Source organism: Pelecanus crispus, chromosome 1, assembly GCF_030463565.1.
Source record: "Pelecanus crispus isolate bPelCri1 chromosome 1, bPelCri1.pri, whole genome shotgun sequence".
NCBI classification, from domain to species: Eukaryota; Metazoa; Chordata; class Aves; order Pelecaniformes; family Pelecanidae; genus Pelecanus; species Pelecanus crispus.
Window position 1 is genome coordinate 109,274,787 of NC_134643.1, and position 20,619 is coordinate 109,295,405.

General features: G+C 37.2%; 1 protein-coding gene across 2 annotated transcripts in view; it reads right to left on the reverse strand.

Annotated features, from left to right (window-relative positions):
* The window catches only part of CADM2 (cell adhesion molecule 2), a 130,385-nt gene that overhangs the window by 36,367 nt on the left and 73,399 nt on the right, over positions 1-20,619 (reverse strand). The window contains exon 6 of one of the 2 annotated variants that reach the window (XM_075716115.1): positions 8,499-8,618. The exons of the other annotated variant lie outside the window; for it this stretch is intronic. Coding sequence (XP_075572230.1) covers positions 8,499-8,618 — 120 coding nt within the window. The remainder of the gene's footprint in view (positions 1-8,498; positions 8,619-20,619) is intronic. 2 annotated transcript variants of the gene reach the window in all.

The following is a 20,619-nucleotide window of genomic DNA, read 5'->3' on the forward strand; positions in this document are numbered from 1 at the left end:
GTCGGTGTTTCCGTGCTCGTTACACACAGAGGCTGGGTAGAAGGAGTGCTAAGACCCTATAGCCTGTGGCACCTGAGGGGAAGTCTCAGGATGAATTCCAAGCAAAGGACTTCCTTTGCAGGCAGTGAGCATGCTTCCAGCAGAAGGGACTCTTAATTTGGAAAATCTCTCATACTGCTAGTTTACAATAGAGACTGTTCGACTGCATAATTCATATGCAGTAGAGAAAAACCCAGTGTGATCAGAGCTCAGGTTAAGAATGTTTGAATTCCTGACGCATTGCTGAAGCCTCTCTGGAGCCCAGCTATATAATGGAATCTTTATCAGACCATCAACCAATTGTGATACTTATCTGTACAGCGTTGCATTTTGGGTTAAGTGATAATCCATCAAGGCTGGAAATCATTGTGTACTTTTTAAGTTGCATACTTCATTACTGCAAGCTGACAGCTGGATGGATTTGTTAGCACTAGAAATATTTGTTCCAGACACAAAGAGCAGGTTCCTAATATATGGTATTATGATATTTCCTTTCCTTTCATGTATTCAGCATGCCTGTGTTGTAATCTATGTCTCGTTTATGATGTTCATTTACATGGCAAACTATTCAGAGTATGAAATCTATCTTTATTTGTTCCAGAATGCAACAGCCTCATTTCATGAATAGTATGATCAAATAACATATAATAATCACGACAGTCTTCATCTTACATCATAATAGCTGTTAAGCAGAGAAAACTGCAATTTTCTAAATTGCATATTTCTTTGCTTTAGCTTGTAAAAGATAAAAATTGAAAAGCCCAAGTACATATCATGGCAATCAAGGTAACTAGCATGATGTGGGTCATGTTGCCAGAATTTTTGTTTGTGGCTAGACTGCTTTAGTGTTGTGCATGTTGACTCGAGGATTACTCTTGGACCGATATTACAGCTATAAAGCATCTTTTAAAGGTATTTGAGAACTGGGAATTCCACACAGAAACACTTGGTTTTGATTTTGGTCTGCTCACAATATAAACATCAGGATATTTCCATTTTATTAGCATGTAGCAATAATGCAGTTTCACATTTAATTCCACACTGCATGAAAAAGTACTTCCTTTCATAACTGCAGTCTGATGGTACTTACTGCCCTGTTGTCCTATTTCCTCTGAGCCACAGGAAGACATCTTCCGTGGATGCAACAAAATTCCTAGCCTTAATTTTAAAAAAATAGATTATTTTCATATTAATTTTGTACAGCCTCTTGCTTGGAGCTAGCATGTTTTTGGTCTATGATCACCACGCATGTGAGCGTGTACTGTCTGTCATGATTCTGATTCCCTGTGGACGTACTTTGAAATTTGTAGAATCTAGCCAGTAAAGTAAGAAACTGCTTGAGTTTGCGGGGGAGAGGGGGATTGGTTTGGGGTTTTTTGTTTGTTTTTTTTTTTTATTGGTTGCAACAAGGAGATGCCTTATACCATGAGGCTAAAGCATAAGAGGAACACCCGAGGACTCCTGATTTTGGTTTTTTTGCATCTATCTAATCAAACATGATCCACTGCACTAACATTCTCAAAAGCCGCTTTCATGATATTATAAGAAGGCTTTTCCTGGCTGTGTATCTATCAGACCTAAAAACCAAAGAGTTCTTTGAGTTAGAACAGATGCTACAATCTCCTCTGTTGATCTTAATTTTGTGAACTTTGAGAATTCGCAGCATTAATTGTACCACCAAGCCTGACTAGTGTGACTAGTGGGATGAAACCCTAATTAAGTGTTGCTTAGGGAAAAGAACAAATACTCTGTATCCCCGAAAACGGGCACTGTGGACTACTAAGCCTCTTGAAAGTATACTTATAGAACTTTAGAAACTCCAAGTCCTGTTTAACACATGAGGAGCCAAAGAAGGCACAGACACATGAGGACTGGACAGGTACACATTAGAAGAATAATTTCTTGAGAAAAAGCTGGCAAAACAGACTTAAGCATCAACACTATAGAGGGTTGGGGGCGTTTTTTTGGTATCTGTTTTAATCCTATTGTTTTTCTCTCTGCAGAAACTCTAGAAATTAGCAAGAGTCACGCAACTTAGAAAGTGAAACCAAATGAGCTGTATATACTGAAGAAGTCAGAAGAAACAGTGAGGGATCTACAAAGAAACAGACAGAACTAATAACAATTCACCTTCCTTGCTCATGTTGGGCAAAAGTATTCTGGATTCCTCTGTGCATGGCATAGTTCTTTTGCATCCTGCAAGTACCACAGGAGAAGAGAGGAGCACAGGACTGCCTAATCATTTTTTTTAGACTCTGGGTTCTAATTTACCTATATTTCCATAAACATCACATTTGAATCTCACCACAAGTATATTTCGATACAAAAAAATTCAACTGATCCTAAAACAACAACTCTCAAATCTTGCCATCTTGCTCTCTGCTCTCTGGGCGCATTGGATCTCTGCTTTGGGTTTGTCCTCCCGGTTGCACAGAAGCCTAGGATTTGGCCCAAGGAGCCACATGCCTGCTGATGAGCTAAGGCCATACACAGACACAGCTGTGGAGTTTTTCTTCCAATGTTGCAGCCCTTGATAGCAGAGAGCACACCGAAAAGGAGGCAGAGAGTGTTACACTCCTGCAACTCCCCTCTGCACCTGTTAGCTAGTAGTGGACCTTGGGAAACTGGGCACCATTTCTCTTCCTGCTCTCCTCTATTTAGCCCACACAACTGCCAAGGAATGGAAGGGCGCTTTCTATTCCTGGCCTCTATCAGGTGGTTGCAGATGCTGGCTGGGGAAGATTTCCCAGCTACTACTCAGCTGTAGCTTGCGGATGTTTCACCTTGGTAACAGGTAGCTCTGACCAGAGACAACCCTGGAGGTTTCAAGACTTAGGGAAAGAGGCTTGTGAAATAGTTTTGGGAATTCACTGTGGTCTAACTTAGGTTTACTATGGTTTATTAGCACACCTTCTAAACATCTGGGAAACAGAATGAAAAATAAGGGTAATGAAAGAAGTCATTATACAATCAAGAGAGGGCAGTTCTTGTAAGACGGGTGCTAAAGGCTTACTTGAATGTCTGGTGGGAAAAAAATAATCTAAAGAACTGTTGGTTTGAACCTGAAATTGTTTGGCCTCCTGGGAAATCTAGAAGTTGGATAAACCAGTAGGAGATTATTGTAAGAGAAGGAAAGATGAGAAAGAAGAAATAAAAACCAGAAAGTTGTCATTTTCTTACCTGGTTTGAGTATAACCAGACACAAATTAGATTTTATGTTACTGCTACAGCTATAAAGTAGTATATAAAACAACTAGCTTTTAGCATGCTGTCATACAAAACTGCTTTTAACATTAGACAACGATCATTTTTTTGTCATCAGAGTTCAATGCAAGTAAGCATACACAACTATATTTAAGATATGTCTACCCTTATCTCCCTTGTCCCTCACATATTCTGTACCTTTTCCTTGCTTTGTTGTTTCTTTCTCTGTCAGTATCTCAAAGTACCAAGTTATATTAATCAGACTATGTGAAAGAAAAATGAAATCACAAGGAAAGAACTGATAATGCCTAACATTTTTTTTTTATACAAAAAAACCTGAGGACTACAAGTACTGTTCAAGTAGTACCTGCATTTAAACTGCCTATAATGAAACGGGTATGCTAGTCTTTTGCTTTTTTTTTTGTCCTCTCATATAGACTCCAAGGTAAAAATGGGAGAGAAAGAAATTAATGTAATTTTTTAGCTAAGATGGTTGAAATTTATGCTATTAAATAGAAATATTCACACTTAAATTAAATTCACCATAGTTTTAAAAATGATCACAACCTCAAACCTTTCCTTAATCCACTACAAACTCTTCTAAATTTAGCTCCACAGATCTCCTTTAAGAAATCTTTCTTTTCTATCAGAGCCAAAAACAATAAAAGTAAAGTGGACTATAATAAAGCAGGGATTTAATTCACATATAAATGTGTACATTCATTGGCTTTGTGGTCACCCTAACTATTAAATAAACTCTTGAACTTCATAGTGCAGCTGCCTGGGAGCAGCATCATATCTCTGCTATATGCAATGACTTTTGGAGATGTTTTTAGGCATTGCTATATAAAGCTTTGAGCATTCTGGCACAGTCATTATACAAGTGAGTCAGCTGAGACTGAATCACCCTGATACCTGCAATAGAACTGAATGGATCTATCCTTTGAGTTTGGGATGTTCTTGCAATGTTAATTTTGTTCTTATTCGGGGGGTGGTGGTGAAATTTCAATCTTCAATAACAAGTCAAAATTACCAAGTTTTATAACCTCTGGCTTTTTTTTTTTCTTGACAGAAAAAGGATTTAAATTTTGAAAAAAATCACTCTGTGCGTGTGTGTGTGTGTGTGTGATTAACATAAAGCCAGCATGCAGGATGGTTTTATGAACATTTGCGTGCACAAGCTTTTCTGCTCTGTAAATCCAGAAACACAGAGCTGTTCTGACTTGAGGTAGCTTCTCCTAGACTGTTAATCACACTCCCTCTCCACCTACAGGACTTTGAAGGATTGGCACAGAACCATCTAAATTAGCTTTATGCTAACAAAGAAGTTCTCCAAGGGAGGCATCCCTTGTTTCACTACTAGGGGCAAATCCCAGTAGTGGAGGATTGTAGGCACAATCCTCTTGTGCTTCTTCCCAGTCACAAAAGAGAACACTAGCATGGATCCATGCACAGCTTTCACAAGTAACATTACATAAATCTGATAGAAAGGAAACTACTTATACAGTGTACAATTATTCTTTCTGTAGTCCTCTAGAATTGCTTCTTCTCATACATTTTATTCTCATTTTGTCGTACACTCCCCATCATGGTTACTAGGCTTTAAGATACCCTTGGCAAATATATAAAGGGCAATACTCTTCACTGGCATCAAATTGTGTTTAGATTTTTTGAGTTAGTAGGTAATGTACCAGTAAAAGAATAATTAATTCCTGAAGGACTGAGCACAAAAGCAAGCATATGTTTGCCTGAGAAAGTGAAAAGTTTGACTAAACAGGATGTTTATGAATTATCATGTTGTCATCCAAATGGATCAGTAGCTTTTTTTCATGTTGTTTACTAAATGCCATGCAAATTAAGACAGAGATGGGTCACACACTTCCAGAATTAACCGATGATAGTTTGGAGAGGGTTTTTTTCCCCATTAATTCAGGCTTTTGGTAATGATGAGATACAATCATCATAATGTAAAATGCCTTAGATTTACAGACTCTCTGGGCTCTTTATATCCTGTATCACATTCCTGTAAAGACATCTCCTGTGACTGGATGAGGAGTAACATATCCTCAAAGTGGACTATGTAAAAGTCATGCAGAATAGAGGAAGTTTTTTTATAATTTACCTGAGGTGATTCGTAAGTATCAAGTCATAATTTTAGAATAGAATTAGTGAAATCCATCCAGCAAGACTATTAAGTCAGCTATTCGAAATCCAGTTCAAAGATATTATTAATTAGTATGTACTACCCTATTATCCAGGGCAAACTTCTGTTTCTTTAAGGCATGATCAAACAAGATCCAATAAAGTAAGATAAAGAGAAATGCTGCTTCCAACGTACCTGGAAGCCAAAACACAACAACAAAAAAATTGTTTTGAAGGTTGAAAATATATGAATAGCTTCTCAACTTTATGTCCTTTTATACTACTTCATGTCAAAAATCTTATTGGAATAAGAAGCAGAAGCGTGAAAGGAAAATATGATCCTTTCCAAAATGGCTCTTATGCTGTTTGCACCTCTGGTGTGTAGGTGCTCTGACAATCTAGATAAGGTTCAGCCTAGTATTTCAGGACGGCAGAGCTCTGCCTTCACAACATTCAGTGTAAGTTTGTGAACATTATTTGTTTATGGGTCCAATAAGGAGCGGAGAGGAAGAGACCTAAGGAGACCATCTTGTCCATTTCCCTCTGCCATGGGAATCAAGCATTTTTAAAGAAAGCAAGGATGAAGGAAGTCGTAGAACTTCAATAGCTACACTATGTCACTGCCTCCTGTGCATTTAGGAAGTTTCCCCACTAAATGCCTTCGCCGCTAATTCAGTGGATTTGGTTTCGCCACTGAACTTAGAAAATAACTCTTTGTCAGAGTCATACTGACTTTTCTTTTTTGAAAGCAAAACCAAACAAACTGGTGCCTTCAGCTTCCTTGCAGACCATATCTTTAAACTTCCTGCCCATGTTCTTTGATCTGTTTCTATTTGTGGTCATCTTTCAGTGTGACACCCCTATTAGAAACAGGACTCCAGTTGTCATCCATTCCTAATAAAACACCAATTACTTAAGCCTTGTCCTAATCATTCATGAGTAGGATCACTAAATTTCTTTATTTTTCCCTTTCATCTAATGTATTTCTAAACCTTTTTGTTTTATTAAATTTCTCACACCTTGCTAGTTGCATTTACTTTTGCATCTGGTTGTTTCTGATTTTATGCTTGGTTTCCTATTTCTTCCACACCGATATACTCTATGACTAATGGTTATAGTAATCTCTTCACATTTTTGTGGTTTTTTATTTCTTAGATTGCTAGACAGACAACTTCATTAGTCTATTACATGTTTCTTATTTTTCCTCTGCAATGGGATAGACTGCCATTTTCCTTTCCATACAAGCTTTTCAAGAAACAGTCTTTCTTTGTCTCTTAGATTATCTGCCCAAGAGGCCATATCTGCCAGTTCCTTGAGGTTGAAAAGGTCTCATCTTCTCAGCCATTTTGCCGAATTCATCTCTTTTTCTGGGAAAAGTGAGTGCTCATGTTTTAGTAATTGATCACCTTCACCCAGGCTTCCTTCTTTTACTTTCCCTTAAAGCAGTACTTCTTTGTTACTGAAGCATCAAATTGCATGCATTCTCATACGTGTTATAGCTGAAGCTTAGAAGAGGGTTCTCCTTTTCCAGATCTTTCTCTTGACTCGGGGCACACAAATGGTGAAAATGAACACTTCAGAGTAAAGGAAAATAAGGTCCTAAACCACACTTAGGAGGTAACACAATGCCTCAATAACATTGGTACACTAAATATACAATCACAACAGCAACATAGTTTAGTTATGACCACATAACAAGAAGAAAACAATCCATTAAGGACAGCAAACACCAACATAGCACACCAAGCACTTTGTCCTTCCAATATCTGAGCCCTCAGAAAGCTGGGAAGCTTCTGCTGCTTGACTCAAAACACTTTTTTATAAAAAAGACATGTCCATTTCTGTCATCCTTTTCCTTTTCAGGAAAAGTTCCCCTTGCAACTACTCAGACCAGTGAGCACTAGGCTGTTTTCCATGGTCTATCCTTTTTTTCTGGAGGGAAAGGACCACTATAACACTCTTTTTCACTAAAACAACAGTATTTTTTTCACACTGTAAGTAATATTAAAGCTTAAAAATGTAATTTCAGGTTTGATGTCAGTTTATTACATGAAGGCCACAATATTAAAATCACAATATTAAAATACCAATGCCCTACAGACAAAGAAGCTGGGTGATCTGATAGTATCACAATCTTTATACAAGAAACTTGCATTCAGCTCAGCTTATTCTTGCAAGTTGGGCAGTTCACTACAACTGACTCATAACAAAGCCTCCAGAAAGAAAAGATTTCATAACTCTGTCTTAACTTTCCTGGGATAATTATACCTCATCATGTGAATACTCGCAGTGTGGTAAGTGAACATTATTTCCTCTCTCCTTGCCCAATGAAAGCCTTCAACAGACCACATAGGAACCTTGTGCCATTTCACTCACCGTGAGAGATTACTAGCTACCCAGAATATGATAATCTGCGAAACCTTACACACACATCTTAACTATTGAACGGTTATCTGATCAGCCACTGAATAGAATGGTAAAATGAAGCTTTATATTTTGTTCATAACAAAGCATTACTACAAACATTTAAAAAAGCTATGACAAACAAGAAAACAGCAGGATGGGAGGCGGGGAGGGGGGAGAGAAATTTCAGCTCATTTACTCTAGTTTTGGTAAGATAAAGACACCCTTAAGTTACCTCTTAATACCTTAAATTGCAAAAGACTAACAAGGGTGATGTAATACCACCAGCCTCTTTGTTATCAAGCAAGATTACATCAACAGTAATTCCAATGACGAGATACCTATCTTGTTTTAAACATTAGCACCCAAAATAACCAGTCTTAAAAGGTCATGTTTATTTAAAAATAGCTTGCTTGCATTTTACATTAAAGTTAATTTACTAACCTTAAAAAAATTAAATGCAAATGTATACAAATAATTTAAGCATCCTGTCAAAGTTCACGTACACACTGCTAGAGCAATGAAAATATTCAAGGTCATATGAAATCTTTCTTAACCATGTACCATCCTATGGATTATTCTATCATATATATATTGAAATAATGTGTTTGAACCCTCTTTTTAGCAATTTCTATCCTTCTTAAAAATCAAACCTATAATTTCCTATTTGTAATGTGTTTTTCAGGCCATAACAAAGAAGCATACTGTACCTCTGGTGCTGATGGCTGTTGCCGATGTGGTTGTGCTGGTTGTTAAGGCTACAGTGGTTGTGACTGTTGCAGTGGTAAGGGAGGGGATGACAGTAGTGGGAAGCAAAGTGTTGAAAACATCTGGTGAGTGGAAAAAAAAATATAAAATAAAATCATATCATGCAAACAAAGGAGAACCATAATAGTGGTTGAATTTGTAAATACAAATATGTTGAAAATGACTAAATTAAAACATGATTAACATAAATTATTACAGGTACAACACAGTACCTTTAAATTCTTGACATTATATCACTCTCAGTTTTTATAGTCAATCTTCGAGCATACGGAATTTAAAACACTGTTAAAATGACCAAGTTTCCACAGATCTGGAGAGTGACTGTTTAAGTGGCAAGAATCCATTTCTTCACTGAGCCATTTTAAATGTCTCATATAGTAGAAACCATATACGGATGAAACATGCTGTGTCAGAGTGGGAGATGAAAAAAACAACACCATCATGCTAAAATAAACACACACATGTTAACGAGAAATGGCTGTATGTTAAAACACCCACTTTCAGACAGACTCAATGGAAGGAAAAAGGGGAGAAAATGCTACTAACTATAAGAGCTGCTTTTTCCGGATTGCTTTTCTTCTTCCCACACATTTGTTTAAGACACAGTTGTCTGCTAAGATCCAGAGCAGAGTATATTTCAAAATCTTTACCTTAATTAGCAGGCACAGTCATCTTTCAGTCATCCTTAACACTTAAAATTTATTGTTAATACAGACATCAGTATTTCTCTAAAACAGCTTAGAACTAAAAATCAGAAATGCTAATATTACTATTAAAAAATTTGTGTATACAAGTCAGAAAAAATGCGTAGCCCTGACGACAGCATCCACAAAACCCTTCAGTGTTTGATTAAGTGCAGGTATGCCAGGCTTAGGTGTGCCGCTGCTTCATTGCAGAGGAACCAACAATGTCTGTTGCAAAATGCTCCAGTACAGAGCAGAACATAACCAGATGTACAGATAGAAAATACTTTGATTACACTGCCAAAAGCAATAAAGACCAGTATCACTTTGCTTATAAGGTGATTGCAGGTTTTAAAGAACAAACAAACAAAAGCCCTGAAGAGAACTACAGAAAAGCACTTCCATGAGGACTTAAAAAGCATCTGACATTTTTCAGATTATTTATACCACAGGTTTAAAAGGAAAGGACTAGTTTCTCAGCAGTTGATGGTGAATAACCCATTCCACACTGATTTCAGTGAAAATATTTCTGCAGGGTGTTATTCAATGCAATAGGAGAGTAAAAATCTGACCCATGATCTGTCTTCCCTTGCTGTGGAAAGAAATGCCACCGGTATCTGAGTACCATCAATTCTGACTGAAATCAATGGAAGCTGAAGTAGCTCAGAGCTTTACAGTATTGGGCCCTACAGAACACATTTCAGATACAGGGTCCTTGAGTTCAGCATTGCATAATTACTCTGCTAAGACTTCAAATTAGCATGCTTACCTTTTTTTCATACTAGATGACAGATTATTTTGCCACTTTAAAAGCCTCCTTGTCAGTTAACATCTGTAAGTCCCTTATAATTTTTGGTATTCTTCTGGTTTTGATAAACACCAGCACTACTCTCTCCGAAATCTATACTTGTGGGATTTTCCACTTTCAAAGCCATCAGAAAATGGCATGCTATCCCTCTTTCATCTGTTGTACACTGATATTTAATCTGTATCTCAGTACAAAATATTCCCAAGCCTGAAAAATTAAAACAGGCTTTTGCAAAACCCCACGTTGTAGCCACATTAATCACCAGGAAAAGTGGTAACAGTACCTAGAGTGTGAGCACCACAATAATTAAACAGAACTGAGTATAACAAGCATTAGAAATAAATTAACATGTTAAAAAGATACAAAACATGTACTGATCTATGCAATTGCTTCTCATAAAGGGAAACTCCTTCCCTGATAAGTATCTGCTAAAAATGAAATCAAACAGAAAAAAAGCACCTACTTCATACGGAGAGCAAAGCCTTGTTTATTAGGAAAGCTTTACAAATCAGTCTTGTACATAAAACCTAATTAGTATGACTTACAGTTCCATTAATTACCTTTCTTAAATATGCCATTTACTCAAGACTATGCAATGGCAAGTTAACTGCAACTGGCAAATACAATTATGGTTTTATGATAGTGCTTTCCATTCTGCGAACACACTGCCTACCTATTTTACCACATAATAGCTTAAATGAGTCACTGGTGAATTTAGAAGTTCATTGCTTCCTGGTTTCTCTTCTGACTGTAGTATTTCCAGTAAGATTTCTTATTTTAAAAGAAAGGCTACCTAGGAAACAGACTACTTAGCAAGAACTAGGATATATCAGTGTTTTAATACAGATGGGATAGATTCATCTTTTCTGATCAGATCAAGAATAATCAAAACTTGTGCAGAAATTAGTTCCCTGATCAAAGTCACAAACTCTGATGCCAAAAATCAAAATGGCAGCTTGTCAGAAGCCTCAAAGAAAAACATATGTTCTCAAAAGAAACGTAAATACAAGCAATTGCATTGGCTTTGATTCTTTCTTAGCAGAGTAAGGGGAAATTCACCATGCAAATGACTGCAGTTGGACTGCTTTGCTCACAGCATTATAATCACCTACTCTCAAAGACTACAGTACAAGATAGCAACCAGGAATCAGCAGCCTGAAGAGCAATGCATTGCCCAAGCCATGAAATCTGAGTCTGCTCTGGACTCTAGAAATGCCTGGTTCATACCTGCTGAGGTTCAAGGCTCTGCCCAGTAGAATCACTTCTTTAATGACATGAGAGTGTGCAACAGGAATGTATGTGTAAAATAACAGAATAGCTCACAGCTCTCCAGACAACACATTTTGGAACTCTTGGACAATATCCCAGCCTTAAATCCTATTCTGGACAGCCCAAATCCAGGCATAGATTAGCATTCTGAAAAGCACCTGAGCCCCACATTCAAAAGACTTACGTGTACGGGGCCCCCAGTCCTACCGAGTCTGACAGAAAGGCTCCTTATCAGTCCTTCCAGGAAGATTTATGGATTCTTGCGAAAACTTTACTTGTCTTTGCCTTGAAAATGCTTTTGCATAAGAGAATGCATAATATGCACTTCAGAAAAAAGAGAAGTAATGTGCAGTGCCCCTCATTCTCTCATCATGTATTGCAGGTGTAGGAGGTAAGCAGGTTTGTTTTTTCCCAAAATCTGACAGATAAGCAGTACAAATTGATACTTAACAGCATAGGCTTCTGTTTAAGGCATAGGAATCACCGTGTTTTAAGGAGGGTGTGCTGTTTCATTTAAATGCCAGAAAAGGGAATTACAATTTGACCTGTTTCTAAGTCCTGTAGGACTTTTTGGTCATTGTTTTTACTGCAGGGCTCACCTATCTTATACTACTAGCGAGGCACATGTTATGTTATCCAGACTCCCTGTTGGCAGCTGCTAATAAACACACTATCAAAGGGACTACGTAGATTTGTCCTTTGAGCTCTCTGTCAAGAAGGATCTTAACAGAATGGATTTGCAGATTTCTGCCCAAGAAACCTGTGTTGGAGTGAAACTTAATTCCATTTTCTGGCCTTGCAATTTCTGAATCTAGTTGTATACAACGTTCAGTGAAAACAAATTTTTGTTTATGACTCTCATGCCACTAAAGACCGAGGATCATTATGACCAAGAGACCTTGTAGAGTGGAACTTTTAAATGCAAGTAGCCATACCCAAATCAATGCACCAGATTGCTATTTCAGTAATACTAAGGTATTAATCCTTAGCCTCCTGTGAAGCAGAAAATAGCTGTATTTTGCAGGTGGGGAAACAAAGAAGATAGAAAAGCCATGTTTAGAGATCTAGAAGTCAAGCAATAATTGTCACCATTAATTCTGAAACCTCACTCCTACAATGAATGTTTGTTGACAGACAGATATTCAGTCAAAAGTTCAATAATGTATTTAAGCTGGTATTCATTTCATCACCTTGCTACCTCTGAAATACAATTAACAGAGAACTAATTGTTTCCATAAAAGTTGTTGGAAATAGAAAAGGGGTTAAACTTCATGCCAAGGGGTGTTACTGACTCCAGTCCCAACTCTTTTTTATGTATGTTCCCACAGGTTATGCAGGTAAGAACTGAACTGGATTTTCAATGAAAGAGACAGGGTCCTAACATCTCTCTAGCGGCACAGAGGGATTTGAGCTGAGCCGCAAATGCTCAGCCAAGAACTCTCTTTTCAATGAGGACCTGACATAATGTCACAGTTCAGTGGATGCAGAGAAAAGTATGGGGAAGGTTTTAGAAAGGCATTCTTCATGGCTACTACTGCCTGTTAGCATGCCATCAAGCCACACGAGCATTGGCAAGGTGAAGGCAGACAGCAGGTAATCTGATGGCTGATTGTGAGCGGACAGTGGAAAAAGGAGGAGCATGCAATTCTTGGCTTGGTCTGGAGGCAGAGATGTAGTCTGTTTATGAGTGGCAGAATAGCATTGTACAAGATTGGCTCAAAACACTGTCAAGCCCTGCCTGATCAAAATTTCCTGTTTGCCTCTTCTTCCTTCTTGAATTGACTCCATGTTCTTCTTACTAAGGCAGAAGACATTCATCCATTTAAGTGCAGGGAACCCGGACAATTTACTCTCACTGCCGATTTGGCCCTAAGCATTTTTCCTCTCCATTTCCAAAGAAATGAGAAATGGTTCTGTTTGGTGTAGAGGGCTTATGTGAAAGATAGATCTGACCTATTGAAAATATTTGACTTGTTTGGTAAAAACACAACCAATATTCTGAAATGACTGAGCACAATTCAGACAACAATAGCTGCAGTTGATAAAAATGTAAAGGCTTTTGTTTCAAGCTTGACAAAGGCTGACAGAAAAATTAAAGGACGAAGTGATAATGATGGATGGCCCTTGCTGTATTTTGACTGAGACTGAAAGAAATTTTAAGTGGTAAACTGAACTGAGTGATGACCTACCTGGGAAACAATCTCACTACTCTGTGCAAAATTTAATCAGTCTGTGGTATGTAGTACTAAATAATTTAGCAAGGTTTTAAATTCAAAGGGAGCTGCATTTAGCCTTGCTCCGAGAAAAAGGGATTGAACAAAAGGATCATTCAGCTTGAATATCATGTGCCAATAGCTCCTTAGCACTTAGACTGAATGATCATGAAGGCTCACGGACATGAGGTCAAGGGGTTCTTTTTACTAATTGATTCAGATTTATGAAACTCTGAAATGGCAATTATGTGCTTGACATTTTTGCTAGCAAATCAGATGTCATTAAAAAATATCCAAACCCTTTTACAAAAGCTCCATGTAGATCTAGATCCATAGTTAAAGTCATTAAAGTGTTCCGATGGATGAGTTCATAATGCAAGACATACAGCTGGGCTAAAATGGCTAGGAAGCTTAGAAAGAAAAGAAAATAAATTCACATAGTCCCATGATTCTAAGGTGTTTCATGGACCTGTAGATGATATTAAATGTTAGATGTGGGACAGCTCATTAAAGTTTGATTAAACATAGTTTGGTTGCAGTTAGGACAGAGGAAAAAAACCCAAATGTTAAGAGATACTACGGTTTTGATCTCATTGCTCTTTTTTCCTAAGTTACGAACTGGAAAGAACATCTTCGTACAGAAAGTTTGATAATTTCGTGGGGTTTTTTTTCCTATTCCAAAAGCAATAGGTTTCAGTAGGAAATGAAGAAAGGTGAAGTATTACCAAATTACAGCAAAAAAGACAATGTGTCCTGCTGTTTTCAAAGAGCTAAGCAAAAAATTGGTATCTCCACATCCCTGGCCCAAATTCTATCCTTAGAAAGTTAAGAATGTAACTCAGAAGAGCAAAGCCCATTTCAATATTAGTGCCTAGTATTGGCAGCATGGTGTCATCCCAAATAACTTTAGAGTTCATCCTTTAAAATGAGGACCTGATATCACGCCATGGCACATTTTATAACACATGCTCTGACCAGAATTGCTTAAGGCAAAATAAAAATGTAATGAATATGAAAAAAATAAGGTGTAGTAGCAAGTTATTTCTGATTATGCCATCTCATCTAACATTGAAATATGAAGAAAAAGTTAACCGCCCTTAATTGTCTTGAAACAGCTCCTCTATTGAATACCTCATTTATTTTGTGCACCAGAGCAACAACAGGACTTACAAAGACTACGTGTGTGTGAAAGGCTGATCTTCCACCAGTAAAGCCAGGTTGGGCTCAGGACAGGTGTGCGAACTGTCAGAAAACAAGGAGCTGTGGCTCTCAGGCAGGTGACAAGAAAGAAGCAAGGGGAAGGAAGTGCCTTAATGTGGTAGGAAGGACATGGTAAAGGAGGACAAGTTCTCAGGGCTGAGAGCAGTGACCAGCTCTGTGACTTCCCTCCCTGCCCCAGGTGCGGCTGCCCAGATTCAGGCCAGCTGTCACGCAGTGCTGTGGAGCCCTGGCTCAGGCAGCCAGGGAGGGATATTTAGATAAAACTCACCTCTACCACCTTCCTTGGGGACTCTAACAAGCAGAGCATGCTGAGCAGAGGCAGCCCCCACCCTTCCTCTTGAATGTCTCCCCTTGCACAGAACAGAATTTGGGATTTACTGGGCACTGGGTCTATGCATTTTGTAATGCTCATGAGTACTTGCTAAAATTCAAAGAGTAGCAGTAAACACACACAAGAAGTTATTTTTCTTTCTTTTTCTTTTTTTTTTTTCTGGCTAGAAAAACATGACCTTTCTCCACAGCACAGATGTTGCCACAAATACAGCTTTGTCACCTGGAGACGAGAGTAGTCTGTTCAACACACAGTTGGTAGAGTTGCACATAGGGACCACAGAAAACCTGAATCAAGCATTTCACAGGAAAGCATCTAACATGAACATTTAAGTATTGCACTAGTGGCTGATAACTTTAAAAATGTAGGGTTTGACCTTTGAAGCCCTCAGTGCTTACTTTAGGGATCATTTTGCTCCCCACACAACTCCACTGAATTTGTGATCAGCAAAAGCACTCTAGCTGCAGCTGCCTTGAAACAGAAAGAGAAGTTTGCAATGAAGGCCCTGAGATGCTGGAACACGTTCCCATTTCATTGTCCATCAGAATGGTTGTTTGTTACCAGTCTAGTCATTTAAAAAGCTCACCATTCTTGCTTTCAGTGAAGTAGAAGAATAAAAGGTGATGTAATGTAGTAGTAGCTCAGAATACAGTTACCTATTGCTGTTCAGTTTTGGTGGGGCAGATTATATGAATTGCAACATTTGTACTGTAGAAAACAAATAGGCTGTGATGCATTATTTCTTAACTTCTAATTGTGCTAAAATCAGGTGATACCCAGAGAACATAAAAGGATGAATTTGATAATAACGTGACCTGATGATTAGATATTGAAGATTATCTTAGTACAAGGAAAATCTAAATTCTCAAGTAGGCAAATTTTTTAATACTGAAGAATCTGTTTTCAAGTGCTCTAAGTTTTACTTTATTCATGGTTATAAGTACAAGATGTACCTCTAAGGACAAATCAAAACAGTATTCAACAGAAAGATTAATATTCCATGTTCTGGAGTTATATGAATACAATACATACTTCAGATTACTCCAAAAGTATACTGTAAGACCTGTTTTTTCCCAAAGTTACCATAAGTTTTGCTAGTAGTTAAAAAAAAAGTCCTTTCCCATTTAATAGTAGTAATATTAATAAAGTATATTATTTTAAGGGAGTCATTCTATCTTGTATAAAAGCCCTTCTTTCTAATTAAAGTAGTTACAAATACTGCACTGAGCAAATCACTGAAGCTTATACAACTTGCCCAAATGAAATTAAGTAAAATTTGCAGAGCATGCAATAGGCTAAGAAAAAAGAATTTTGTAATTCAACATTTTAAATAAAAAGGTAAAGTTTTAGACCATTGTTTGAGACTGCAGCCTCAAATGAACTAGCTTTACTTATAAAAAGGCATCTATACATGTCTTAATTTTGTTCACAACACTACTTTAACAAATATATATTCAGTAAAGAATGGATCTCTGCCTTGAGGTTTTGTAAGACCATTATTTAGACAGTACAGACCAAATATGAGGGAAAAGAAGGTAGTGTTATTCCCATTTCACAGCTGAGGAAATGAACACAGAAGAATTAATGTCTTATATTTTACAGACTTCTGAGTCTGACAGGGGAGTTCAGAACAGATCTCCCGAGTCCCATTTTAATTCTCTACTAAAAAACCAAAACAATCAAAACCACAAAAGAAAACAAACCCTTTTAAAATTGCATTTAAAAAAGTAGTTGTCCTTATACCTGAAGTGCCAATTTCACTGCATTCAAGACAAAATGTTACCACAAAAGCCACCAAACATCTTGTATGAATAAAGCCAGCATGATTTGTCCCAGAAACGCAGCATTCTATCATTATTAATATGGTATTCTAGGCCCATTGCCACTGCTTAAAAATCACATTAAGGCTGTGATGTTCATTTTTATTCTTTTTAAGTAAACAGACAAGCCATATTTCCTTGTTTCTCTAAGCCATAAAATAGGAGTATTCAAAATTAAATGAAATAAAGTACCGGCAGCTGGCCCTTGAAAACCTATAAGGAAAAGCTAATATGCATACAAATTCAGACACCAGCAGCCTTGAACAGAGATGACAGCTTTCTCAGAATGACACTTGACTCTTTCTGTGCAAAAAATTTCAAAAAGCTCAGCCAGAACTGCACTAGGAAGAAGAAAGAGGCCAAGGAAAATTTTCTAAAATTTCCCTATTAAGGAGACAAGTGTTGAAACTAAAAGGAGGTAAACAGATTGTTGATCTCTATTTTATTATGGTTGCTACTTTCATTTCTCTGAGAAATTCAGGACAAATCACTGAAATTACTTAAACAACTCAAAACTCACAGCAATAATTTTAAGGTCAGTAAAAAGAGATAACAGAGAATGTTATTTATTTTAAATTACTTTATTTTAAAATAAAATCAAAGGGGTCCAATGCTAATCTGAAATGCTTTATCACAGTGGGATAGCTGTATCCCATTGAAAATCACCTTGGGCAAGTTAATGGCATCTTTGCAACCTAAAACATAGTTTATTGCACTTCTTTGTACTGTCTTTGACTAATACACTTAATTCTCACATTCTTATCATAGTACACTACATGAAAAAACAAGGTCCTATCTTTCTAGCTGCCAATCTTTTATGCTCTTTTTTTGCTCAAAAGAGTTCTATACACGTAGCTGAATTCCCCACATGACTCTCTGGCTTTGTATAACACTACTGTGAATGGTGGGACACATGGAATACAGGCAAGACTTAATTTTATTAAACTTATCGAGCTTTCCTTCAGGCAGGCAGATATTTGGTACCTTATACTACTAAGCCATGAAATAAGACGTTCACCAATGGAATATCTCATTATTTGTTATAAAGAATTCTTGCTCATATCTGCTAATTTATTTTAAACACAAGGAGATAGAAAGCAGCGCAAAGAGATTTCAGTTCCTGCTTGTGAATGATGAAAGCCATCCAGAGCTCTCCTCAAACAAGCAGCAAACTAGCACTTCAACATGTCAGCTCCTCCCTGCCTCCTACCAATCAAGGATTAGGAAACCTGCAGAAAATATAAACCACAGAAACCACAGAGGCAAAACCAAATCCACTAGTGCAATGAACCATAGCAATATCTAAAGAATAAAAAACTTTACCCACTCCTACAGAGTTACCCTGCCAAACTTTTTTTCTGTCCTTCCTCCTCTCATTTGGTTCTTTTTTTTCTTCACTTGCCATGAGGATTAATATGGGTAGTTCAGCTGGAAGATATACCCTCCTCAGGCATGAGGTTACCAAGCAAAAGCCTTTTTTTTCTTCAAGGGCATACCTGGGGAGTAAACAAGTTGTGTGTATACCAGTCAAGGAAAAGTAAAGGAAATGCATGTCAGAGTATAAAGTAGATAAAGAAAAAAGAAATAAAAACTTTAATTCTTCTGTCTTCAGGTCTTCTAACAGAAGAGAAGTAATCCTGACTGAAAATTGTTTGGACCACACTTCTCGCAAATGACACAGGACCTTACACCGTAACATGAACTCCATCAGTCATAGCAGATATCTGGAGACCTGATACAGGCACCTGCCGGGTAAGTTTCTTCAAAAGGGGTTACAGCTTTCTTAGTGCTAGTGAGGGAACCACAGCCTTGTGAAACAGGTCAGGGTGTTGTGGGAGATCCCCACATGGCACTGGTCGTTCCAACCAACTTTATCAACTTTGGTAGATCCATACTCACACTTGCTAGCAATGGGTTTTGTGGTTTTTTTTTTTTTTTCCTTCAACTTGAGCATGGTTTTGAGATATACCCTTATTGTCCTAGTTTTTGCTGTCTCTTCCCCTTTCCATGGGAGTCATACAGAACAATCGATGCAATGAGCTCTCTTGAAAGCTGTCAAAACAGTTCTGAATCCTTGAGACAAAGTCAAAGTGATTCACAGTAAGGCATAGCAAGACAGAGAAAGATCCAATGCAGAAAGGCTATGACATGACTTAGCAATAAAAAATGTAACTTTAATTACAAAGCTAAGAGAATTTTGTTATATTGGGTCAAGACTTCAAGCAGTAAGAGCTAGAAAAAATAGTTTGTGATTGCAGCTTAGAGGTTTCCCTTTTGGAGGAGCAGCTAAAGGTGCTGTGGGTCCCACCACAAATTTAGACTGAACCTATGCTGTGAAGAAAGTTGTTATGATGATTTTTGAATTTTGTTCAGGGAAATTTCAAAATTTTGTCAGTTTGATCTGTTTTTTAGTTGGAACAATACTGAAAACAAGGGGGGAAAAACCTTATTTGCTGTAAGTAAAATACTAATAGAATACTATAAGAAATATTTTATTGAATATTTTTTCCCTTATACAGTATAGAAATGCAGGTTAAGATAAACTCCAGAAAAAGTTCACAAGTCATTAATCATTAAAATTACAAATAGCAAAAATAGAATAATCAGAACTAATAATTATTAACATCAAATTCTGGATGTTAGATATATTAATAGTTTGAGATAAGCAAATATCTTATGTCTACTTCTCTCTGAGCCTCTATGCTTATCTTCACCTGTGATCACAGACCTTAGATATGGAACTTCTCAAACCTCTCTAACAAAGGTGTCATTTTTACAGAAGCTTTCCCTACCCATCTCAGACTCAGGATGCTGTTTGCAATCTCCCCAAAGCATTTATATCTATCTCCATTTGCTCAGAACCAAGGATTTGTGCTGCCTTCCCAAGGTTTATAATCTCAGTTGGAACAAAACATGGTACTGATGTATCACCAGGCTAGACTCATCAGTTGACATTTTAAGCAATATCACTACATAGTGTATCATTTTCCTTTCTTGAATTGAGTGAAAAACTGAGCAACCTATTCTCAAAAGAAAAGCAAGTTACAGAAACACCATATGAGAAAGACAAGAGACAGGACACCCCTACCTGCATTCCACATAGCACCTAATGGTGCAGGAAAGATTTCAATTTAGGAAATTACTAAATCACTTCAATAATTTCTTTATGGTTTGAGTTTTGTGAATAATAAATGATCTAGATGGAAACAGAGTATCATTAGCAACTGTTAGACCATAACTTTGTCATCAATCTCAAGTGAAATTTTTCTGTTAACAGTTATACTTTCTTCATGAAGATTGCATATGATGTTTATAGACATGGTAATTTTACATTCTGACCCCTCAAACAAAAAAGCTCAATTGAAGTAAAGTTCAAGAATGTTAGAGGTATAAGCAATAGCAAAGCCTGAAGGGCAGAAAAATTAGAGAGCAAGCTGTGCTGCTACAGCAAATCACTGATAATAAACTCAACAGCACTATTTTAGAAATACGTCACTTAAAATCAGTTAAAAGTTCTTTTCAAAAGAGCAACAGCAATATACCTAGTATATCTAGTTTAAGAAGTACTTTACTGTAGATGCTCTACCCATATAAAAGCATCCAAAATAATAACTTTATGCAATTATTGTGTATGGAGGAAAAAATTCATAATAATTCAAAACTAACATGCAATCTTTTCCTTTTCAGAAATCACATAGGGAATCCAAATCAAGAACTG